The sequence below is a fragment of the Notamacropus eugenii genome, chromosome 5, assembly GCF_028372415.1.
Source record: "Notamacropus eugenii isolate mMacEug1 chromosome 5, mMacEug1.pri_v2, whole genome shotgun sequence".
Taxonomy (NCBI): domain Eukaryota; kingdom Metazoa; phylum Chordata; class Mammalia; order Diprotodontia; family Macropodidae; genus Notamacropus; species Notamacropus eugenii.
In genome coordinates this window covers 208,676,808-208,694,463 of record NC_092876.1, presented here as the reverse complement: position 1 = coordinate 208,694,463, position 17,656 = coordinate 208,676,808, and the positions used below count along the sequence as shown (strand labels likewise).

Here is a 17,656-nt window from a genome sequence, read left to right as displayed (position 1 = left end):
TTCCATGAAGCTACATAAATGATCACGTCTCATACTGTAACTGATGGCAAAGCTGCCGTAGTAATCTTCTCTGTGGGATGAGCCAACAACCATTCGTCTCTCTTGGAATTCTTAGCAAACCAAAAATAAGAAGTTCTTTCAAACTGAGAATTAAAATTGATGTGCCAAATTCACTTTATATAAATTTGCCCTAAATAGATGAAAACATTCTTTGAGAGCTGACTTCATGAAGGAATAAATTCATCAACCTTTATGTTTACATGCGACTTTTTCTCTGAGTTACTTCTGAGTTACAATACCAGCTGGGAGAAAAGAGAATTATAATGTGACTCTTTCAATAACACACATATTTATGGCCCCCTGGAGTCAGCTACATTTGCTAATGTTTAAACCATACAAAATTCCACCCCTAGTTTCTACATTCCCTCATGAACCCTGGTTTCCAACATCAGTGATTAAAAGACACTGTTTCCAGGCCAATTGAAATACATAACATTCCATTCTGGTGCTATCTGAAATTTTGGCTTAATACGTTGCAGAACAGTGACTATGCACACCAAGAAACTGAGATGAAAATGTTCATAATGAAATTAAATTCTAGAGTTCCCAGATGGACAAAGAAAGATTTTTCAGTTGATTACAGAGACAAACTAAAATATATATTTTTTTACTTTGTGATCCTATGAACCTGCTGAAGAGATTATAAACTCTCTCTGTAAGCAGCCCACTCTCTGGAGCTCATTCCTTTGTTCAAGTGTGATCATCAAATGTTTGTGCTTACAGTCTTGTCACCATGTCATACATATTGCTTAATATTGCTTGTGTGCATGGAAAATTTTTTACTCTGTGACTATCAAGTTCCAAAGGCATATTTGCATGTGTACTACTGAGAATGAGATTTATTAGGAATAGTAACAGCTAACCCCTTTCCCATAGTCATGATATTCATTTCTTTAACATCTCCATTTCATAACTAAGTTGAACGGTCATTCCTTAAAGAGATATGCACATGAGACTTAGCTCTGACCACTCTGTAACCAAGAGCAAGTCACATGACCTCTTAGTGTCCCTGGCAACTTTCTAAGACACTAGTATCAAAACTTTTGTTCTCTGTTTTGTTCACTTAAAAATCATTGAGAACCCCAAAGGCCATTTGTTAATATGGATTATATCTTATCCATATTTACCATATTAGAAATTCAAATATCTTAGTTTTCTTGAATATCCCATCTCTGTTTCTTAGTACTGACGTTTTCTTCTTCTCCATCATTAGATCAGGTATAAGAAAAACTATGAGAAGACAAAGGACAAATTTACATCTGTGGTGGATACTCCAGAGCATTTGCGTACTACAAAAGTCAACAAGCAAATCAGTGATGTGAGTAGGAAGACTTCTGAATGCTGTCCTTAAGGCTCAAACCTATAAAAATAGAAGATCTTAGAGTAGGATGTGATGGGAAATTCTTCCAAAGTTCCTATTCTTTGCATTAAACCAGCTTAAGTAAAAAATGGCATACAGAATTTTTCAGTGTAAAGTGATCAGGGTAGAGATATAATCTTTCTGACTCAACTCCTGTGGTTTTTGAACCCTCCAGATTCTTTACAAGTTGGAATATAACAAAGCCAGACCCAGAGGCTACACCACAATCCATGACACCCCCATGTTACTGCATGTTCGCAAAGTGAAAGACCGAATCAGTGACGTAAGTATAGCAGTGACATTTAGGTCACATCATCTTGAACTCTGAATTTTTGTGATACAGGTAACAGATCAAACTCCTTTTCATGAAGAACAGCAGTTTCATACAGGGGAAAGAGCCCTGACTGGAGTTGGAAGGCCTGATACAAATGCCTTCTCTGACTTTGCTATTTTTGTTACCTTGAGAAAGTCATTTAACCCAGCTGAGTCTCAGTTTCCCCATCTATAAAATGAAGAAGCCTGGATAGACTGCCACTGAGGTCCTTTTCAGTCATAGGTCTGTGATCCTATGACCTATAACCTTTGGTCAATATATGAAATCAATAGCTTAATATCCTAATTTGAGAGAAAGGAATAGAAATGTCTTGGTTTCATAATTCATGGGTCTACACTTCCTGACTAAGGAGTCTAGGTTTAATTCAAAAAATAACTTCCTGACTTCAACAGAACTAAGAGAATAGAAATCTTAAAAAGAATTAGATTAACAGAGGCAGGCACACTAACACCAACAGTAAGTAGAGGCTAACAGCTGAGTAGTAGCAGTCAAATAAAGATACATTGAACTATCAAAAATGTATCTAAAGACTTGAAGAGCATAGTGCTCAGAGACCATTTAGTTTGGGGGTAAACAGTTCCACATACCCTCCATTGACCCAGAAGTCATCATATTAAGGAAGAATACAATAATTCCTGTCTAAATGATAACTTCAAGTTATAAAGAAAAATGTAAATTCAGTGCAATATAGCCTATTTAAGAAGGAAGAAACATAGTGCATTCAAGAAAGAGTTTTCATGCAAGATGACTGAAACTTTTTAAAGTGACACATATAGGTATAATTGCTTACACCTAGAGTACTAATTTACATGGGATACAAAATTTTGCAACAATGTGGATAAGTAAAACATTATTGTAGCTCATTACAAACAAGTGGACTTGCTTCACAATCTATATAAACATTGGGAGCTGCCAGTAAACAGTATTATTCGAGAAAAAAGAGATGAGAGGGAAAAAAAACTTCCTTTCCTTCTGGAGTCCTCAGGATTTCCTGATTTATTCTAGTTGCACTGTGTTCACACTGATTGCCACCAGCAAGAAACTGTATCCTCTGTCTCCAGGTCACATATCAGACGGCATGGGTTAAAATCACCATTAGGGAAGATGATAGCTCACTAGCATCTAATAATAGTTATAACACTTTAAGGTTTGCTATGCAAACCTTACATATATTTACAAGTATTATGCCATTTAATTCTTGCAACAGCCCCAGGGATGTGAGTGATTATTATCCCCATTTTACAGATGAGGTAAATGAGGCAGACAGAGGTTAAGACACCAAATCTGAACTTAGATCTTTCTGACTCCGTGTCAAGAGTTCTATCCACTGCACCACTTAGTTGCCTGTGGTTCTATAATCCCAGGATCTTATTACCTGGAAGTCACTTAACCATGAAATTAATCTAACTAGAACATAAGCACACACACAAAAAACAACCACCAGGAAATAAACAAGACCACTGAGAAGCCAAAATTAATGTCACATACAGTTATCCCTTCCACATCAAAGAGATTAGGGGTGTGGTGCCCCTGTGATTTGGAAAATCTGCATAAAATTTTTGGTTCCTCCTGATACACCAGAAGTATGAATTGTTTCTTTTTCTTTTATGGGGTGTTTACAGTATTAAAAGATAAAATTTGTTGATATTATACAATACCATACATATATTTTATGCGTTTTTGAGTTTCTAAGCTTTTTCTGTGTCACCTGTGTCTTTCACAAAACTCCCAAATTCTCATTTGATTTCTTATGCCAACCCGCCATATATTGAAACCTCGATGGGGAAAGTCATGATGTGGAAGAGATAACTGTATCTTACTCACTGAGGAGCCATTTAGACCTTGTGAACCAAGGTCTCAATTCTGACTCCAGAAGCTCCAATTGCTTCCTGCAATTGATAACATTTCCCCGCATGAAAATTTTTATATTAGAGTTAAGCTTTTAATTATTTGTTTCTAATGCCTTGATAAGCTGCTTTACATAAACAGTTCTGACTAATTCTGTCTCTTCCTACAGCTGAAATACAAAGAAGCCTACCACAGGACTAAGTCTAATTGCACCATTGAACCTGATGCAGTTCATATAAAGGCAGCCAAGGATGCCTACAGTGTAAATACTAATGTAAGTCCCAGGACATTCATTGCCCAACAGTGAATAATACTTTGCATTGGTATTAGCAGAACTCAAACCCATGAGCTCTTCTACTGCATTTCCTTTGAGTGTCTTTTCAGGTTGTTAAGCTTTCAATCCAGGAGACAAATTATGTGAGTTTGCAGTTGGACACTGAAATGAATTATTACGTTTGGTTCTCACAAAGGTATATCGAGAATAGTGACTATAATCCAATCCCTAGGTGCAGAGTATAACTTCTCTTATATTAGCCATATAGGTCACAACCACTTGAGAATTAGATCCAGTGGTTAAGAAACAGGGTTTCAACTCTGAAATAAATGAGACAGTTTTAGCATAACTGGAACTTTGGAAAGGTGTCTCCTCTTCATTTTATTAAATAATCAAGAGCATCTTTCACACAGAATTTCCTATTATTATCTGTACCACCCTGAGTCCAAGGTCTCCTTGTGAAATGGAAAATAATTCAGCAGCTTGACATGTTGAGGAAGGTTCTTAACAGAAGTAATTGCCATTAGAAGATGTCAATCATTCCTTGTCTACCCAAAGGATCAAACAGGCATGGTTTTAGATTTCTCCAAGAGAGAGCTTAGTTAGAAATAACAAAGGACTTTCCTCTGAAGGTGATTATGCTGGAATAGCACACACACATGCACATGCACACACACACACACACACACACACACACATACACACAAAAGAAATACTGTGGAATCCTCATTTCTGAAGAGCTTTAAAAATAAATCTCTCCCAGATGCTTCAGCCATTTACCTGCCTGGAGGCAGGGGGCCATACCAAATAATTTCTTGAGTTCCCTTACAGCTTCATGGAAAACATGCAAATCATTGTTGGAGCTTTCATTTGCATTAATAGTTATTACTTGGCAAGGGTTTATGGGGAAGACTAAGCCCCCATATGTTATTTGTGCTCTACTGAATTAAATTATTCCTTTTCATTTTATTGAAAACAGAGGTATTATAAGAAGCAATATGAAGCAACCAAAGCACACTGGAGGTGGATTGCTGACAGACCTGACTTCATACAAGCAGCCAAGTCAACCTTGCAACAGAGTGATGTAAGATAAATGAAAATATGGCCATGCACAAGTACATAAAGCATCCATGAAATAAAAAAAAAAGAAAAACCCCTAATCACCATCCAGCATATTTCCAGCTTATTATAATTGTCAGCCATCCCCCCCTCTTCTGATCAGTAAGGGAAGAGGCAGGGTGAATGGACAGATGCTGTAATCCAATCTTGGGGGCAGCATATGTGCTCATAAAAACCAATTCTGCTCAGACTGCATAGCTACCACTAACAGATGTAGCTGAGTTTCAGGAAACCCTAGATGGAGATGGAAAGTAGGAGCAACCCCCAGGATACAATGATAAAAAAAATCTCACAAGTTTGATGTGTGCATTTTGATGAAGGTCACAAAAATATTTTTTGCCTATTTTTTTGCATTTTATCTTTTCAATTTCATTTTAGACTCAAATGCCAGAACACAAATACAGAATACAGAAAAGAAACAAAAACATATTATAAACTTAAATATTGGAACTTAAATACAAAGTAAGAAAGACGAAAAAAAGTATGTCACGTGCACAGCAGAACATAAGAGAAGATTCAAAATATGAAACAATAAATTTTCATTTCAAGACAGGCTGTATGATAAATAATATACCTTGTGTTGAGAACTGTCCATCTTTTTTTTAACTTCCTTGTAAGTTTTCTTCTGTTCTCTGCTGTGCGCTTTTTTACTTTGTTCTTTTTCCCCTCTTCCCCCCCAGAAGGCTACAATTAAGTGGATATGTTTCTCTATAGCTGTAGATATATACATACATACATAGACACATACTTTCCCAAATTCTCCTCTTAATTGTTGTTTTTACGTTTGTGCACATCTCGTTTCCTATCCCATCTGCCTCCTATATTTTACTTCTACCCAATACCTTGCCTAATCCCTCCAAGGATCCCTCCTTATCCTCCCTTTCCCATAAATCTAAACACCTTTCTGTGTTCTCCTTTTACCTATTTCCTTACCTTCTCCTCTAAAGACCCCTCCCTTGTCCTCTCCTCTTCCTGTGCCTCATTTTGCCCATTTTTCATGTCAATTCATCTTTATTTTCATGAAGGTGCATTCTAAGGGGTTAACTGTACCTGATTACAATACCTTACATGACTTGCTACAAATTCCCATTGCTTCCTATGGTGATGGCTCTCCTGGTCTTTTTCTCATTTCACTCTTCCTTCCCCTTTCTTCTGATTTAGTTTGAATACAAGCTGGACCGAGAATTCCTGAAGGGTTGTAAACTCTCTGTCACTGATGACAAAGACATGGTACTGGCCCTGAGGAATTCCATAATAGAAAGTGATGTAAGTCTCTTCCCCTTCAGGTGCTTAACCTGCTTCTCACGTGTATCAGACTCATGGGTGAAGGCACAGGACCCTGAAGTGTTAGTCCTTGAAACTTGCTGTACTTGGCCCACATAGACTCAGGAATGACGGGCACAAAGAGGCACCCTTGGGTTTGATATGAGGAGAAACATCCTCCTCATTAGAGCTAGCCAAAAGTGGGTCCCTGCTCACCTGAAGTCACTGAGCAAAAGCTACAAGACCCTTGTTGGGGATATTTGGGAAGGATTGTTTTCAGATAGAAGTTGGACAAGATGTCCTCTGAGGTCCCTTCGAATTCTGAGTTTTTGCGATTTTTGTGATATGCAAGATGTAGTTTTGCTCTTGTCGCAACTGGGTTTCCTTTATGTTTATTAGAACTTTAAACTTTGAATACAAAAGACACAAAAATGAAAGGTGCCTTCCAAGTACATCAAATAAAGTAAGCAAATATCATGTCTCTTTTAGAAAGTTCATAGAATATCTCTGATTCAACAAAAAATCAAGTCTCCCTGTGATATGAAAGTTCCTAGAATATCCCTGATTCAACAAAAAAGAAATCAAGTACCCCTGTGATATGTGCTCACTTAGAGGCATTTGGGGAATTTGAAGGCAGGCTTGTTAAGCGTATCAAAAAGCTGAGGAATTGTATTTCTTTCTTTTTATGCAGTTAAAATACAAAGAAAAACATGTCAAGGAAAGAGGAACCTGCCAGGCTGTACCTGATACTCCTCAGATCCTTCTTGCTAAGACTGTCAGTAACCTGGTATCAGAGGTAATTGATTTCCAGATTTCACCTATGCTCATCCAGGACCTTTGCTTACAACCCAGACCCCTTCACCAACAACTTTTGTGTGTCCTCAGAACAAATATAAAGACTATGCGAAAAAGCGCCTCTCAAAGGGCTCCTACACAACTCTCCCCAAGACTCGTGATACAGTTCATGTCAAGGAAGTGACCAAGAATGTCAGCGATGTAAGTAACCAGGCATCATAAAAGTGGTTCTCTGGATTCCACTTAATTGTTGACATGCAAAGTGACTAACCCCAAGTCCTTCTGTGGGTGACAGAGACCTTGGCCAGATAGATAAAGGCTCTGAAACTTCTTTCAGCTTTGTACAACGTCCTGTTTACATTTTAAAACCTTATTATTGCTACTAATATAATTATCTATATAGCCAGAATTTCAAACTAAAGAAAAAAATCATATTTATTGACATCACTAGAGGAGAATAGGGTTGATACTTGAATTTAGTACTAGGTAGGTTCAAGTGACGTAAGTTTAATTAAAAGCTACACAAAAAGTTTGGCAAGTTACCTCTCAACTCTCAACAGAGAACTGAATGAATGACTACCAAGGCAGTATATTACATATTGACAGATTCAGTCACTTTATCAAAGTACTTGGTTGTTTTTCTGTTATAAGAGTTCATTTTGGAGAGGTTTAGGGGAATTATTTCCAGAAATGACTACAATGTTTTGGTTTTAACCCAAAGTCATCAGTAGTATTAATTTTTTAAAAGTATGACAAGAGTGGATTCTGTCAAATGATAGGTTTCCTGGCAGGACAGAGACCAGTATTAACCAGACCGGTCTACTTCTTGTAACTAATGTTAGTTCAGGGAAGAAGAACGTGATGCTGAACAATGCATAGGCACAATCCTAGTATTACCCTCTTTATGATTAAATGTCTAACCAATTTTACACAAGACACATTTCTGTGAGGATTATTAGGTGCTATAGAGTAATGGAAATTGTAAGGAAAAACACACCAAAACATAAGAAAGGGACTTTCTATCCTTGTTGCCAGATAGATGCCATTGCTAGTTATGTAAGCTTTATCAGTGGATGATGTCAGGGGTCTTCAAGGTCATAATTTCCATTCCCATCCTTGCTCAAGGAGAATTTACCTGACAAAATTCTGATCCTGTTAATACTTTGTACTCCATTTAGACAAATTATAAAAAGAAGTTTGTAAAGGAGAGAGGAAAGTCCAACTACTCCATCATGCTTGAGCCACCAGAGGTGAAACATGCCATGGAAGTAGCAAAGAACCAAAGCAACGTAAGTGTCTTCTTTCCCAGGCAGCATTGCTCTGTCAGCTTCTGACTGAGGGGAATTTCTTTCCTCTATACCTTTTCACAAGTGGACCCCATGTCTGGAATGCACTTTCTCCCAGTTCCCTTTGGAGCATCTTAGCTTCCTACAAAGTACAGCTCAGTATCCACCTCCTAGAAACTTCTCTCTTGAAAGAACCTAGTATTATTCGGTATTTAGTCACTTATGGGCCAGTTTTTTTCCCTCCTGTTGAACAAAGAAAGCCCTTTGAGTCCTGGGTCTGCTCTTGTCTTTTTGTCTTTGCCATTTTCTCTTCGTATCCCACGCACCTTACACGGTGCCTGACACGTAGTAGGTACTGAATAAATGTTTGCTGAATTTAATTGAAACTGTTGAAGCAACATTATGAAGTCTATGATTGATTTGTTTGGTGGACTTTTTCTCCTTTCAACTTTTAATTACCTGGCTACCTCACCTTCCTGGATGTTAAAATTACATATTTTCTATTAGCAAGGTTTTATTTTCTCTTCCGGCCCATTGAGAAAGTAAGAAAAGAAAAGCAAAATCTGTGTAACAAATATGGCTAGAAAAGTAGGACAAATTTCTGTATCAACCATGTTCAAAAGAAATGTCTCATTCTGCATCTTCTTAAGACAAAAGTATTGGGAATATGTCTTAATTGAAAAAAAAAGAGCTTAGATTTGCTTAGGATCCACAGAAAGATATAGTGCTTCCCTTGATTGAATAGGCTTTTCTTTCCTTCTTTGGTTAAGATTGCTTACAAAAAAGATGCCAAGGAGAATCTACATTACACCACGGTGGCTGATAGGCCTGACATCAAGAAAGCAACTCATGCTGCCAAGCTAGTCAGTGAGGTGAGTGCACAGTAATTTCTGTTGCCCACTGTCAGTAAATTATTCAAGACATTTTCAATTATCTGACCTCTTGGTGTTTTACCAGAAGGATGCTCTTACTCAACTTAACAGTCATTTTGGTTTTGCTTGGTCTAGGTGGAATACCGAGCCAAACACCGGAAGGAAGGCAGTCATGGTTTAAGCATGCTTGGTCGCCCGGATATCGAAATGGCCAAGAAAGCTTCCATGCTGAGCAGTCAGGTAATGGTGGCAGTCAGAAGGGAATAATGGGACCATTGAAAAGACTGTCTGGATCTAAGTTCTTTGATAAACCATAGATTCCTACACATCACTGTAATTCTTTAAGACAAAAGAAAAGCAAGTTTCTGACTGGTGTGTCACAACTCTTTTTTTACGCTTATCTAAAAGATTAATGGAAAGAATGACTAAGATTTCTCGTTTTTCTTTTTTTTCCTCATAAAGCTACCTGCATTTATAAGTCGTATTCGTCATGTGTAGCAATTTTCATGTGGCAAGAATTACAGATAACATACATTTCATTAGTACCACTCATAAATTAGGAGTTAATTTTTTTTTAAGTATAACAAGTATGGATTTTGTCAGATTTTGGCTTTTTAGCAGGATACAATTTAGTGTTAACCAAACAGGCCTATTGTCCCTTGTAACTAGTGTTTGGTAAAGAAAAAGGCAATGTTGAATAATTCATAGGCACAGCCCTTAGGGGCATCTAGGTGGTGCAGTGGATAGAACACCAGTGCAGGAGTCAGGAAGACCTGAGTTCAAATCTCATCTCAGACATTGGACACTCACTAGCTGTGTGACCTTGGGCAAGTGACAATCCCATATGCCTCATCCTAGGTTATCTCCAGTCATCCTGATGAATGTCTGGTCACTGGATTCAGATGGCTCTGGAGGAGAGGTGAGGCTGGTAACCTGCACAGCCCTCCCTCACTCAAAACAAAGTCAAGTGCAAGTCATGTTATTATTTCTCTGATCGCATGGTCTTCGGCAATGAAGGACAAACATACACACACACACAAGGCACAACCTTATCATCACTCTCTTCTGTGATTAAATGAGGGAAGAACTTTCCTATGTCCTATTTCCCTAATTAAAATTTGAGCTGCAGAAGGCCCTTTTCTTTTTAAGATAATAGTAAGAGAAGATATGATAGGCTTCAAGTACTATTTGAGTGCCACTGTTTCTGTGTAGATTGGGGAAAGAAACCTATTCCTTGAAGAAAACCTTATTCCAAGAAATTGTATCTTACTGCATTGAAGTAACTCTAATGAGCGTTACCCAGATGACCTGATTTGCCCCAGTTACACAACTCATCCAGAAGACCCAAGGGCCTCTCTCATAATTTTCACACATTTCATAGGAGTTAAAATAGAGGGCCTTACTTTTAGAAATTTGTCATCTAACTCATGAATCTCAAATTTCTCCTTCTACTCAGCAGCCTCATCAAATGAATATTAATTAAGATTTTGCATCTTTTTTTCTTTAACATTTGTTCATTTCACCATAAGAGAGATGTAGACCATTTGGAGTACCTTTGGGTATTAGCTATATTGTCAGTACTAATTCAAAAGTGGAATTCCAGTCTTTTAAGGAGTAAATTAATAATAACAAGTGGCAATACCTCAGAACCTAGATTTGACGTATGAGTGGGATAGAATAATTAGATGTATTATAAATAATTATACTGGTTTATTTTTAATGTTTTGTCACGTAAAAATTCTCCAGTAGCATTTAAACTTTGTGTTCTATATAAATGCCTGTCATTAGTAGTATTTTTATCAAGAAGGCAACAGTTCAAAGGCTATTAAGTTTACATGAGATTTCTTTATTATTATTATTAATTCCATGCCACAAGATGAGAGCCAGCATGGAGTTTTGGCCACAGATCTGACCTTAAGTCAAGGAAACCTGACTTCCAGTTCTACTCTGGATAGATAGACAGAGACACAGACAGAAAGAGACAGAAAGAGAGAGACAGAGATATAGACTAGATATAGATATATATGTGACCTTGGGTAAGTTATTTCACTTCTTATTACCCCCAAGAAATTATAAAACTGGAAAGTTATAGAAGAGGTGCTGTTCTTCATTAACTTCATTAACTCATAAAGAGTTAGTTTTCTACACTAATGAAGTCACAGGTATATACCACATATCATGTGAACCTTCACTAACGTCTTCTTCTGATGCTTTATCTGATATGGAGATGATTATGAGTTATTGAAGATTATTCTAGGAAAACATAAATTTAGAAGGCAACAGGTAAAGTCTGGAATAAATTAAAGTTGAATTTCTAAGATTAGTGAGACATAGCAAACAATAATGGAGAACACTTAAATTATGTCTTAATTTGTTTTTAAATTGTCAAAATGTGTTGCCATATAAAATAATAAAACACAAAGAAGTTATTTTAGTGCTCATTTTGAAATAGATTCATTATATTGAAAAATAGCAACTGTTGCCTCTGCACACAGATTACCTTTCAAATATAATAAATGGGAAAGTACCAACCTCTTTTTGAGTCAATCCACTCTGGCAGATTTCCCATGAAAGTTTTGCCCAGGTGTTAGCAGGACTTTGGGTTTTCCTCAAAGATGATCCCCTGCTCTTATACTGTCCATCTGTGTAATGGTTCTGATTGTGCTATCTTGCTGCCTACTCTAGGCTGAATACCTCAAAGGACAAAGGAAGGGGCATGGCACCGCATCTTATGACACACCCATGATGAGGCACCTTAAGAAAATAAGTGTCCTCATCAGTGATGTAAGATTGACTGCCACAACCAAGGAGTGTCAACTCTTTGTCTTTCTCATTTTCTTTTGGTCTTTGTTGCTGCTAGTCCTAGCCCTGGGGGCAAAGGTTGTACACCCCTAATGCCCAAGTTGCACTGTTTCTCTTTATGGTATATGTGTGTATGTTGACAAGTGTAGAATGCAGTGGAAGTTTGTCAAAGGAGATCATTCTGCACAAACCCCTTTTTTCCTATGTGAAAATGCACCTCAGTGCTGTATGGTGGAATTGAAGAAAAATCAAATCTGGCATATAGCACATAATTGAAGAGGTAATGGAGAAAGACAGCTGGTAGGCTCAATGGAACACCAAACTTCTTTGTCACACTACCATAGCAACAAATCAAAAGCAACGGCAAGTCATGTCATCATCTTGATGTCATGATCCTCTTCAAGAACACGGAACAAACACAATGTTGTTGACATTGGTAAAATAAAAATGAAATCAAGATGGATTTACCAACTTTGCAGCCAACTATTGACAAAAAAATCTATAAAAAAATCAGACGAATTTTCATGACCTAGATACTATTTTATTTTAGTATCTGGTAATGGCCATACTAGAGAGAGGCAGAAAGGTTTAGTAGATAGAGAACTAGTCTCCATCTTAGCATTAGGCTCAGGTTTCTGATATATCCTGACTTATGACTTGGGACAAGTAAAAAATCTTTCAGTTTCCCAGACTATCGAAAGCAGAACAGTTGTTAACCTGCATTGGTAAATGGGAGTTGCCTCACCAGGAATTCCCCACACTAATGAAATTCTAGATCCAAGGTGCTCCATTCCTACCAAAAAGAAATAAATATTAGGGAATTCTTTCATCCAAAATGATCACAGCATGGTATTATCTTTTAATTCCTTGAAGGAGCTAGTAGATTTATGTCTCAATTTTATTAACTATCAAATGATAGTGATAATAGCACCTATCTCCAAGGGTTGATGTGAGGATCAAATGAGATAATATTTGTAAAAAGGGTTTAACACAGTACATGGCACAAAGTAATATATAACTATCTATATATGACAGTTATATATAAACATATAATGTTTTATATGTATGAATATTATATAAATGCTTGTTCCCTACCTCTCTCTCTTTTGGTTTTATATTCACCGCCATCAGCAAGCACTTTGATCTTTTTCCCTATTCCAAAAGTGACATTCATTATCAATCAGTTCCTAGAAGGAGGGGATTCAGAATGATCATAGAGTGAAGTCTTTCAGTGAAGCACTGAAAAGATTATGCAAGTTGAATCTTGGAAATTATGTTTCTATACTAAATCTACACAATTCTAACTCCCTGTGCTTGAAAAGATTGAAAAACGATGGTATCGTAATACATTAGAACATGGGGCAATGCAGCATCACCAACTGCCATAGTTAATTTGGAAAAAAGGGGGTCTCATCAGTACCTGTTGTGTTGTTTTGCATGCACATTCTGCATGGTCAAGCACCATTTCTTGTACACATTTGGAATTCCAAGCTTCCCAGATTTGGAACTATATGCATGTTATTATTCCTTAAAAGGTCTTAGCTGTTCTTATAAAGGTCAGGGCAGTGAAGAAGGCAACCAAAAGCCGGATTTTTATAATGCAGAGTCATATTAATAATAGTGTTAAGAAGTATTAGCCCAATGCCTTTGAAAAGAGAACCATTTTGCTGGACCCCTTTGAGAAGATGTGTTATCTTCTATCAGTGGATACTGGATTACTTTGCTTTTCTGTTTTGTTTTATTCTTGGAACTGGTCCTTGTTTTTTCAGTTCCTTTTACGTTATCTTGATTTCTCTTTCTTTTGAGCATGAATTTCCCTGGGAAGAAGTAGATTCCCAGCAGCAATTGAATACTTTTTCGAGCTACTGTTTATGTTTTCTCCTTTTAATGTCTGCTTCTGTATGTCTTGAGCCTTGCATTCATATTTTTTTCTTGTCTTTTCACTATGGATTTATTAAAGGTAATCAATTCTAGATTTCCTAAGGGTCTTGTTCTTTTGGACACAGTTTTTTCTTTAATGCATTAGAATGGTGACCGCTTGTGTCCTGTATTATTCTGATCTGTTTGTATAGCGACAGGAAAGACAATGCATCACTGTTTAAGTATGAGGCATATGGAATGTGCTAGAACAGGAGTTCTTAACCTGAGGTTCACAGACCCCTAAGGAGCCCATGGTAGATTTCTAGGGGGTTGTTAACGGGACGGGGCGGGGAAAGAAATCAACTACATCTTTTTTTTTGTTAACCTCTAGCTGAAATTTTAGTGTTTCTCTCAATCATTACTGTAAGTTACAATGTGTCTAGGGTTTTATAGGCTTTACCAAAGGGGTCCATGACACCAAATAAGTTAAGAACTCCTGCACTAGAGAATGGAATGGAAGAATCTTTTTATGAATGGAATGTGTGCTAATTCTGCATCAATCCATCTTTTACCTTCCTTACTAATGAGAAAGTATAGAAACTACACCTACCTAGTAGTTGACTGATTTTTTGAAAACAATTTGCTTTTCATCTTTTATTATATGAATAGGTTATGGAAATGCATTTGTAGATTTGTACCTGGAATATAAGTAAAGCACAGATCTCATTAGTAGCAAGAAAAAATTAGCTTTTTTTGCCACAATTGGACAGTCCTCTAAGTTCTTAAGTGTTTTACTTTGGATCCTCTTAGTCATATACAATGACTGTCTTGTCTTTTTCAGAAAATAATTTCATCTTTAAAATATCCATATTCTTACATGCATTCCAAAAGTATAATTTATGTTACACTAGATATCTCTTTTTCCTGGCTTTTCTGCCCTAATATAATATTTTGAAGGCATTAGCCTAGCTCGCTGTATCTCACCTTACTGAAGGTTTTACTAACCCTTTTGACAATTTCCCAATTTTCTCTAATAGACGGAATTATGTTGTCTTTTTCCTTTTCTGGTCAGGATCTCCATATTGCTCTGAGTTAAATCAAATTCTGTCCACTTTCTTTCCTGTACTAGGTAAAGGTTATATTTCATGCCAATGGATAATTTAAAAGTGAACTTAACACAAACCCTACTTCGCCTGGTCTTATTCTCAACTGCCTACACAAGCTAAATCATTTGTCTTTTATGATTTCACCACTCCTTAGTTCCCAGATTGATTGATATTCTGAAATAAATAGTGTTTGTCTTTTTTATATTAGGTAAAATACCGAGAAAACTTTGACAAAGAGAAGGGCAAGACACCAAAATATAATTTGAAAGACAGCCAACTCTACAAGACCATGAAAGATGCCAACAATCTTGCAAGTGAGGTGAGTCCCCTCAATGCTACCCTAGACCCTGCTCCAGGGTGATGTCTCCTGCTGGGGTTGACATTCAAGAGTGGATAATTTCCTCATCTTTCTTCTGAGGCACCTCCATTTTTTTGTTTTTTTTTTAATTTTCAGGTTAAGTATAAGGCTGACTTAAAGAAGCTTCACAAGCCTGTGACTGACATGAAGGAATCTCTGATTATGAACCATGTCCTGAGTACAAGCCAACTTGCCAGTTCTGTAAGCTCAATCACCAACCCACAAACCAGTCTGGCTCACCATTTCCTAATAATTTCTATTTTTAAACTCACTTTTAACGATTTTTTACTGCCTTTTCTGTTACCAAGACGTCCCTTGGTAGTGACTTCTTTGGTCTAATGCATTTTTTACCTGCTCAATTATCAACATTAATCCATTCATTCTCTGTAGAATAACATCTCAGAATTTTGTAGATATGCTAATACTTTAAAATGTTGAACCTTTTAAAACATTAACAGATATGTTTTCTAATTCTAAATATTTTTTAAAAATTCTTTTCCTTCCTTTTTGCTGTTGCCTTTTAAAACCTGCTGTTTTTCTGCAAGTCAGGTTTCTTGACAACTTTTATACCATTGCTGACTTCCTTTGATTTTTGCTATTTCTTTGGGATCTATCTAACTTTTGCAAAATGTTATTATGTTCAAAAAATACTAATATTCAGCTCAACTAAGATCTGCAAACAAAAAAATTGTTACAACATCTTTCTTTACTCATCACTCATTTGAGGTAGAGGTATTTTTTTTGACATGTCTGATTTGAATTTCACATGACATCGGGTGAACATCTGACCTTGGATGAGGAAGTAGACATAATGAGGGATTTTTCACTGAGGTACTTCTTGCAATCTTCTCCTTCAGTACCAGTACAAGAAGAAATATGAGAAGAGTAAGGGTCACTACCATGTAATTCCTGATAACCTGGAACAGCTCCATCTAAAAGAGGCAACAGAATTACAGAGCCTGGTAAGTTGGAAAAGACCCTCACCCTTGCCCAGAGGCAGCTGGGTGGGGTGGCCCAGTGGATAGAGCATTGGCTTGCGGTCAGGAACATCTGAGTTCAAATCCAGCCTCAAGATACACCTTAGCTGTATGACCAGGAGCAAATCATTCAGCCTCTCTCTGCCTCAGTTTCCTCAACTATAAAATGAGGATAATAATAGCACTTACATTGCATAGTCATTGTGTGGATCAAATGAGAAAATATTTAGTAGTTGCTAGTAAATGCTTAAATTTTACACAGTCATATCTCAAGTACAACTTCATCATAGCTGAAGTTTTCTCACCCAAATGGAGATCTCTCATGTCTTGTCAAGTCTCTATGAACTGTGGATTTCAAATTGAGTTTCTTCTTCTGTCACTGACTTTAATCATTGGAAATGTCTCTCTCTGCTTTGTATGGATTTAAATCTCTTTATGTGTAAGAATTCTCACTTAAAAAAAATTTATAATACCTCATAGGAGAGATATTTACATCTGAGTGTCACCCTGGTGCTCTGTCACCCGATTCAAGATATGACTGCCCCATCAAAGAGGGTTTAGTTAACTGAAACAACAGTAAGACTTAATCTCTCCTCTAACGAATAAGAACCAAACCTCTGAGCTATAGATGGGTTTCAGTTTTCTACTGACATGAGCATATGAACCAAAATAGGATTAGTTCACTTAAATTCTGTGTCTCACTTTCTCTGCTTTTAAAATAGTGAATAATAATACCTGTCCTCTCTGTGTCACAAAGGTATTGAGAGAATAAAGGAAATAAGTAGATGAAAGACTTTAACATTCCTTTTTCCAAAGAAGTCCTTGAGGTATAGACTTGATAGTGGAGGCCTAACAAAGTACAGAGATCCATCAAAGAAGGCTGTAACCAGATGAAGTTCTGTTGTTGTTGTCACAGCTCAAAAAAGCCTTCACTGAAGTAGACAGGGGTTGCATTTGGTGTCAGCAGATAGAAAATAACAGATCTTTTGATGTATTGGGAAAGTATCATCATTACTTAGCAACGAATGTGCAAAATAGCCTTCATTTTTACTTCAACATATCTAAGTTTTATAAAAGAGTTCACTTTTTACAATTCATAGAAAAAGAGTGTAATCATCATTTTTAAATCCTTACTATATTCCTCATGATTTGCCTCATTCACGTTATAGGACCTATCAAAAATGATCATACAATTCAACTATTTTATCAGTGAGACACTGTTTCCTGAGTTTTCTCACATCCTAATTCAGATGAACATTCCATAATTAATAATTTTATCTTCTTAAAATTAATAGACATACCGAACATACTATTGTTTACTTCTATTGTGCCTTTTTGCTCA

General features: G+C 36.8%; 1 protein-coding gene across 13 annotated transcripts in view; it reads left to right on the top strand.

Annotated features, from left to right (window-relative positions):
• NEB (nebulin) overlaps positions 1 to 17,656 on the top strand; it is a 241,861-nt gene that overhangs the window by 176,786 nt on the left and 47,419 nt on the right. For all 13 annotated transcript variants that reach the window (XM_072611940.1, XM_072611945.1, XM_072611950.1 and 10 more), the window contains 13 exons: positions 1,274 to 1,378; positions 1,596 to 1,703; positions 3,772 to 3,876; positions 4,856 to 4,960; positions 6,157 to 6,261; positions 6,950 to 7,054; positions 7,144 to 7,254; positions 8,232 to 8,342; positions 9,110 to 9,211; positions 9,347 to 9,451; positions 15,188 to 15,298; positions 15,434 to 15,538; positions 16,195 to 16,299. In XM_072611940.1, coding sequence (XP_072468041.1) covers positions 1,274 to 1,378; positions 1,596 to 1,703; positions 3,772 to 3,876; positions 4,856 to 4,960; positions 6,157 to 6,261; positions 6,950 to 7,054; positions 7,144 to 7,254; positions 8,232 to 8,342; positions 9,110 to 9,211; positions 9,347 to 9,451; positions 15,188 to 15,298; positions 15,434 to 15,538; positions 16,195 to 16,299 — 1,383 coding nt within the window. The remainder of the gene's footprint in view (positions 1 to 1,273; positions 1,379 to 1,595; positions 1,704 to 3,771; positions 3,877 to 4,855; positions 4,961 to 6,156; positions 6,262 to 6,949; positions 7,055 to 7,143; positions 7,255 to 8,231; positions 8,343 to 9,109; positions 9,212 to 9,346; positions 9,452 to 15,187; positions 15,299 to 15,433; positions 15,539 to 16,194; positions 16,300 to 17,656) is intronic.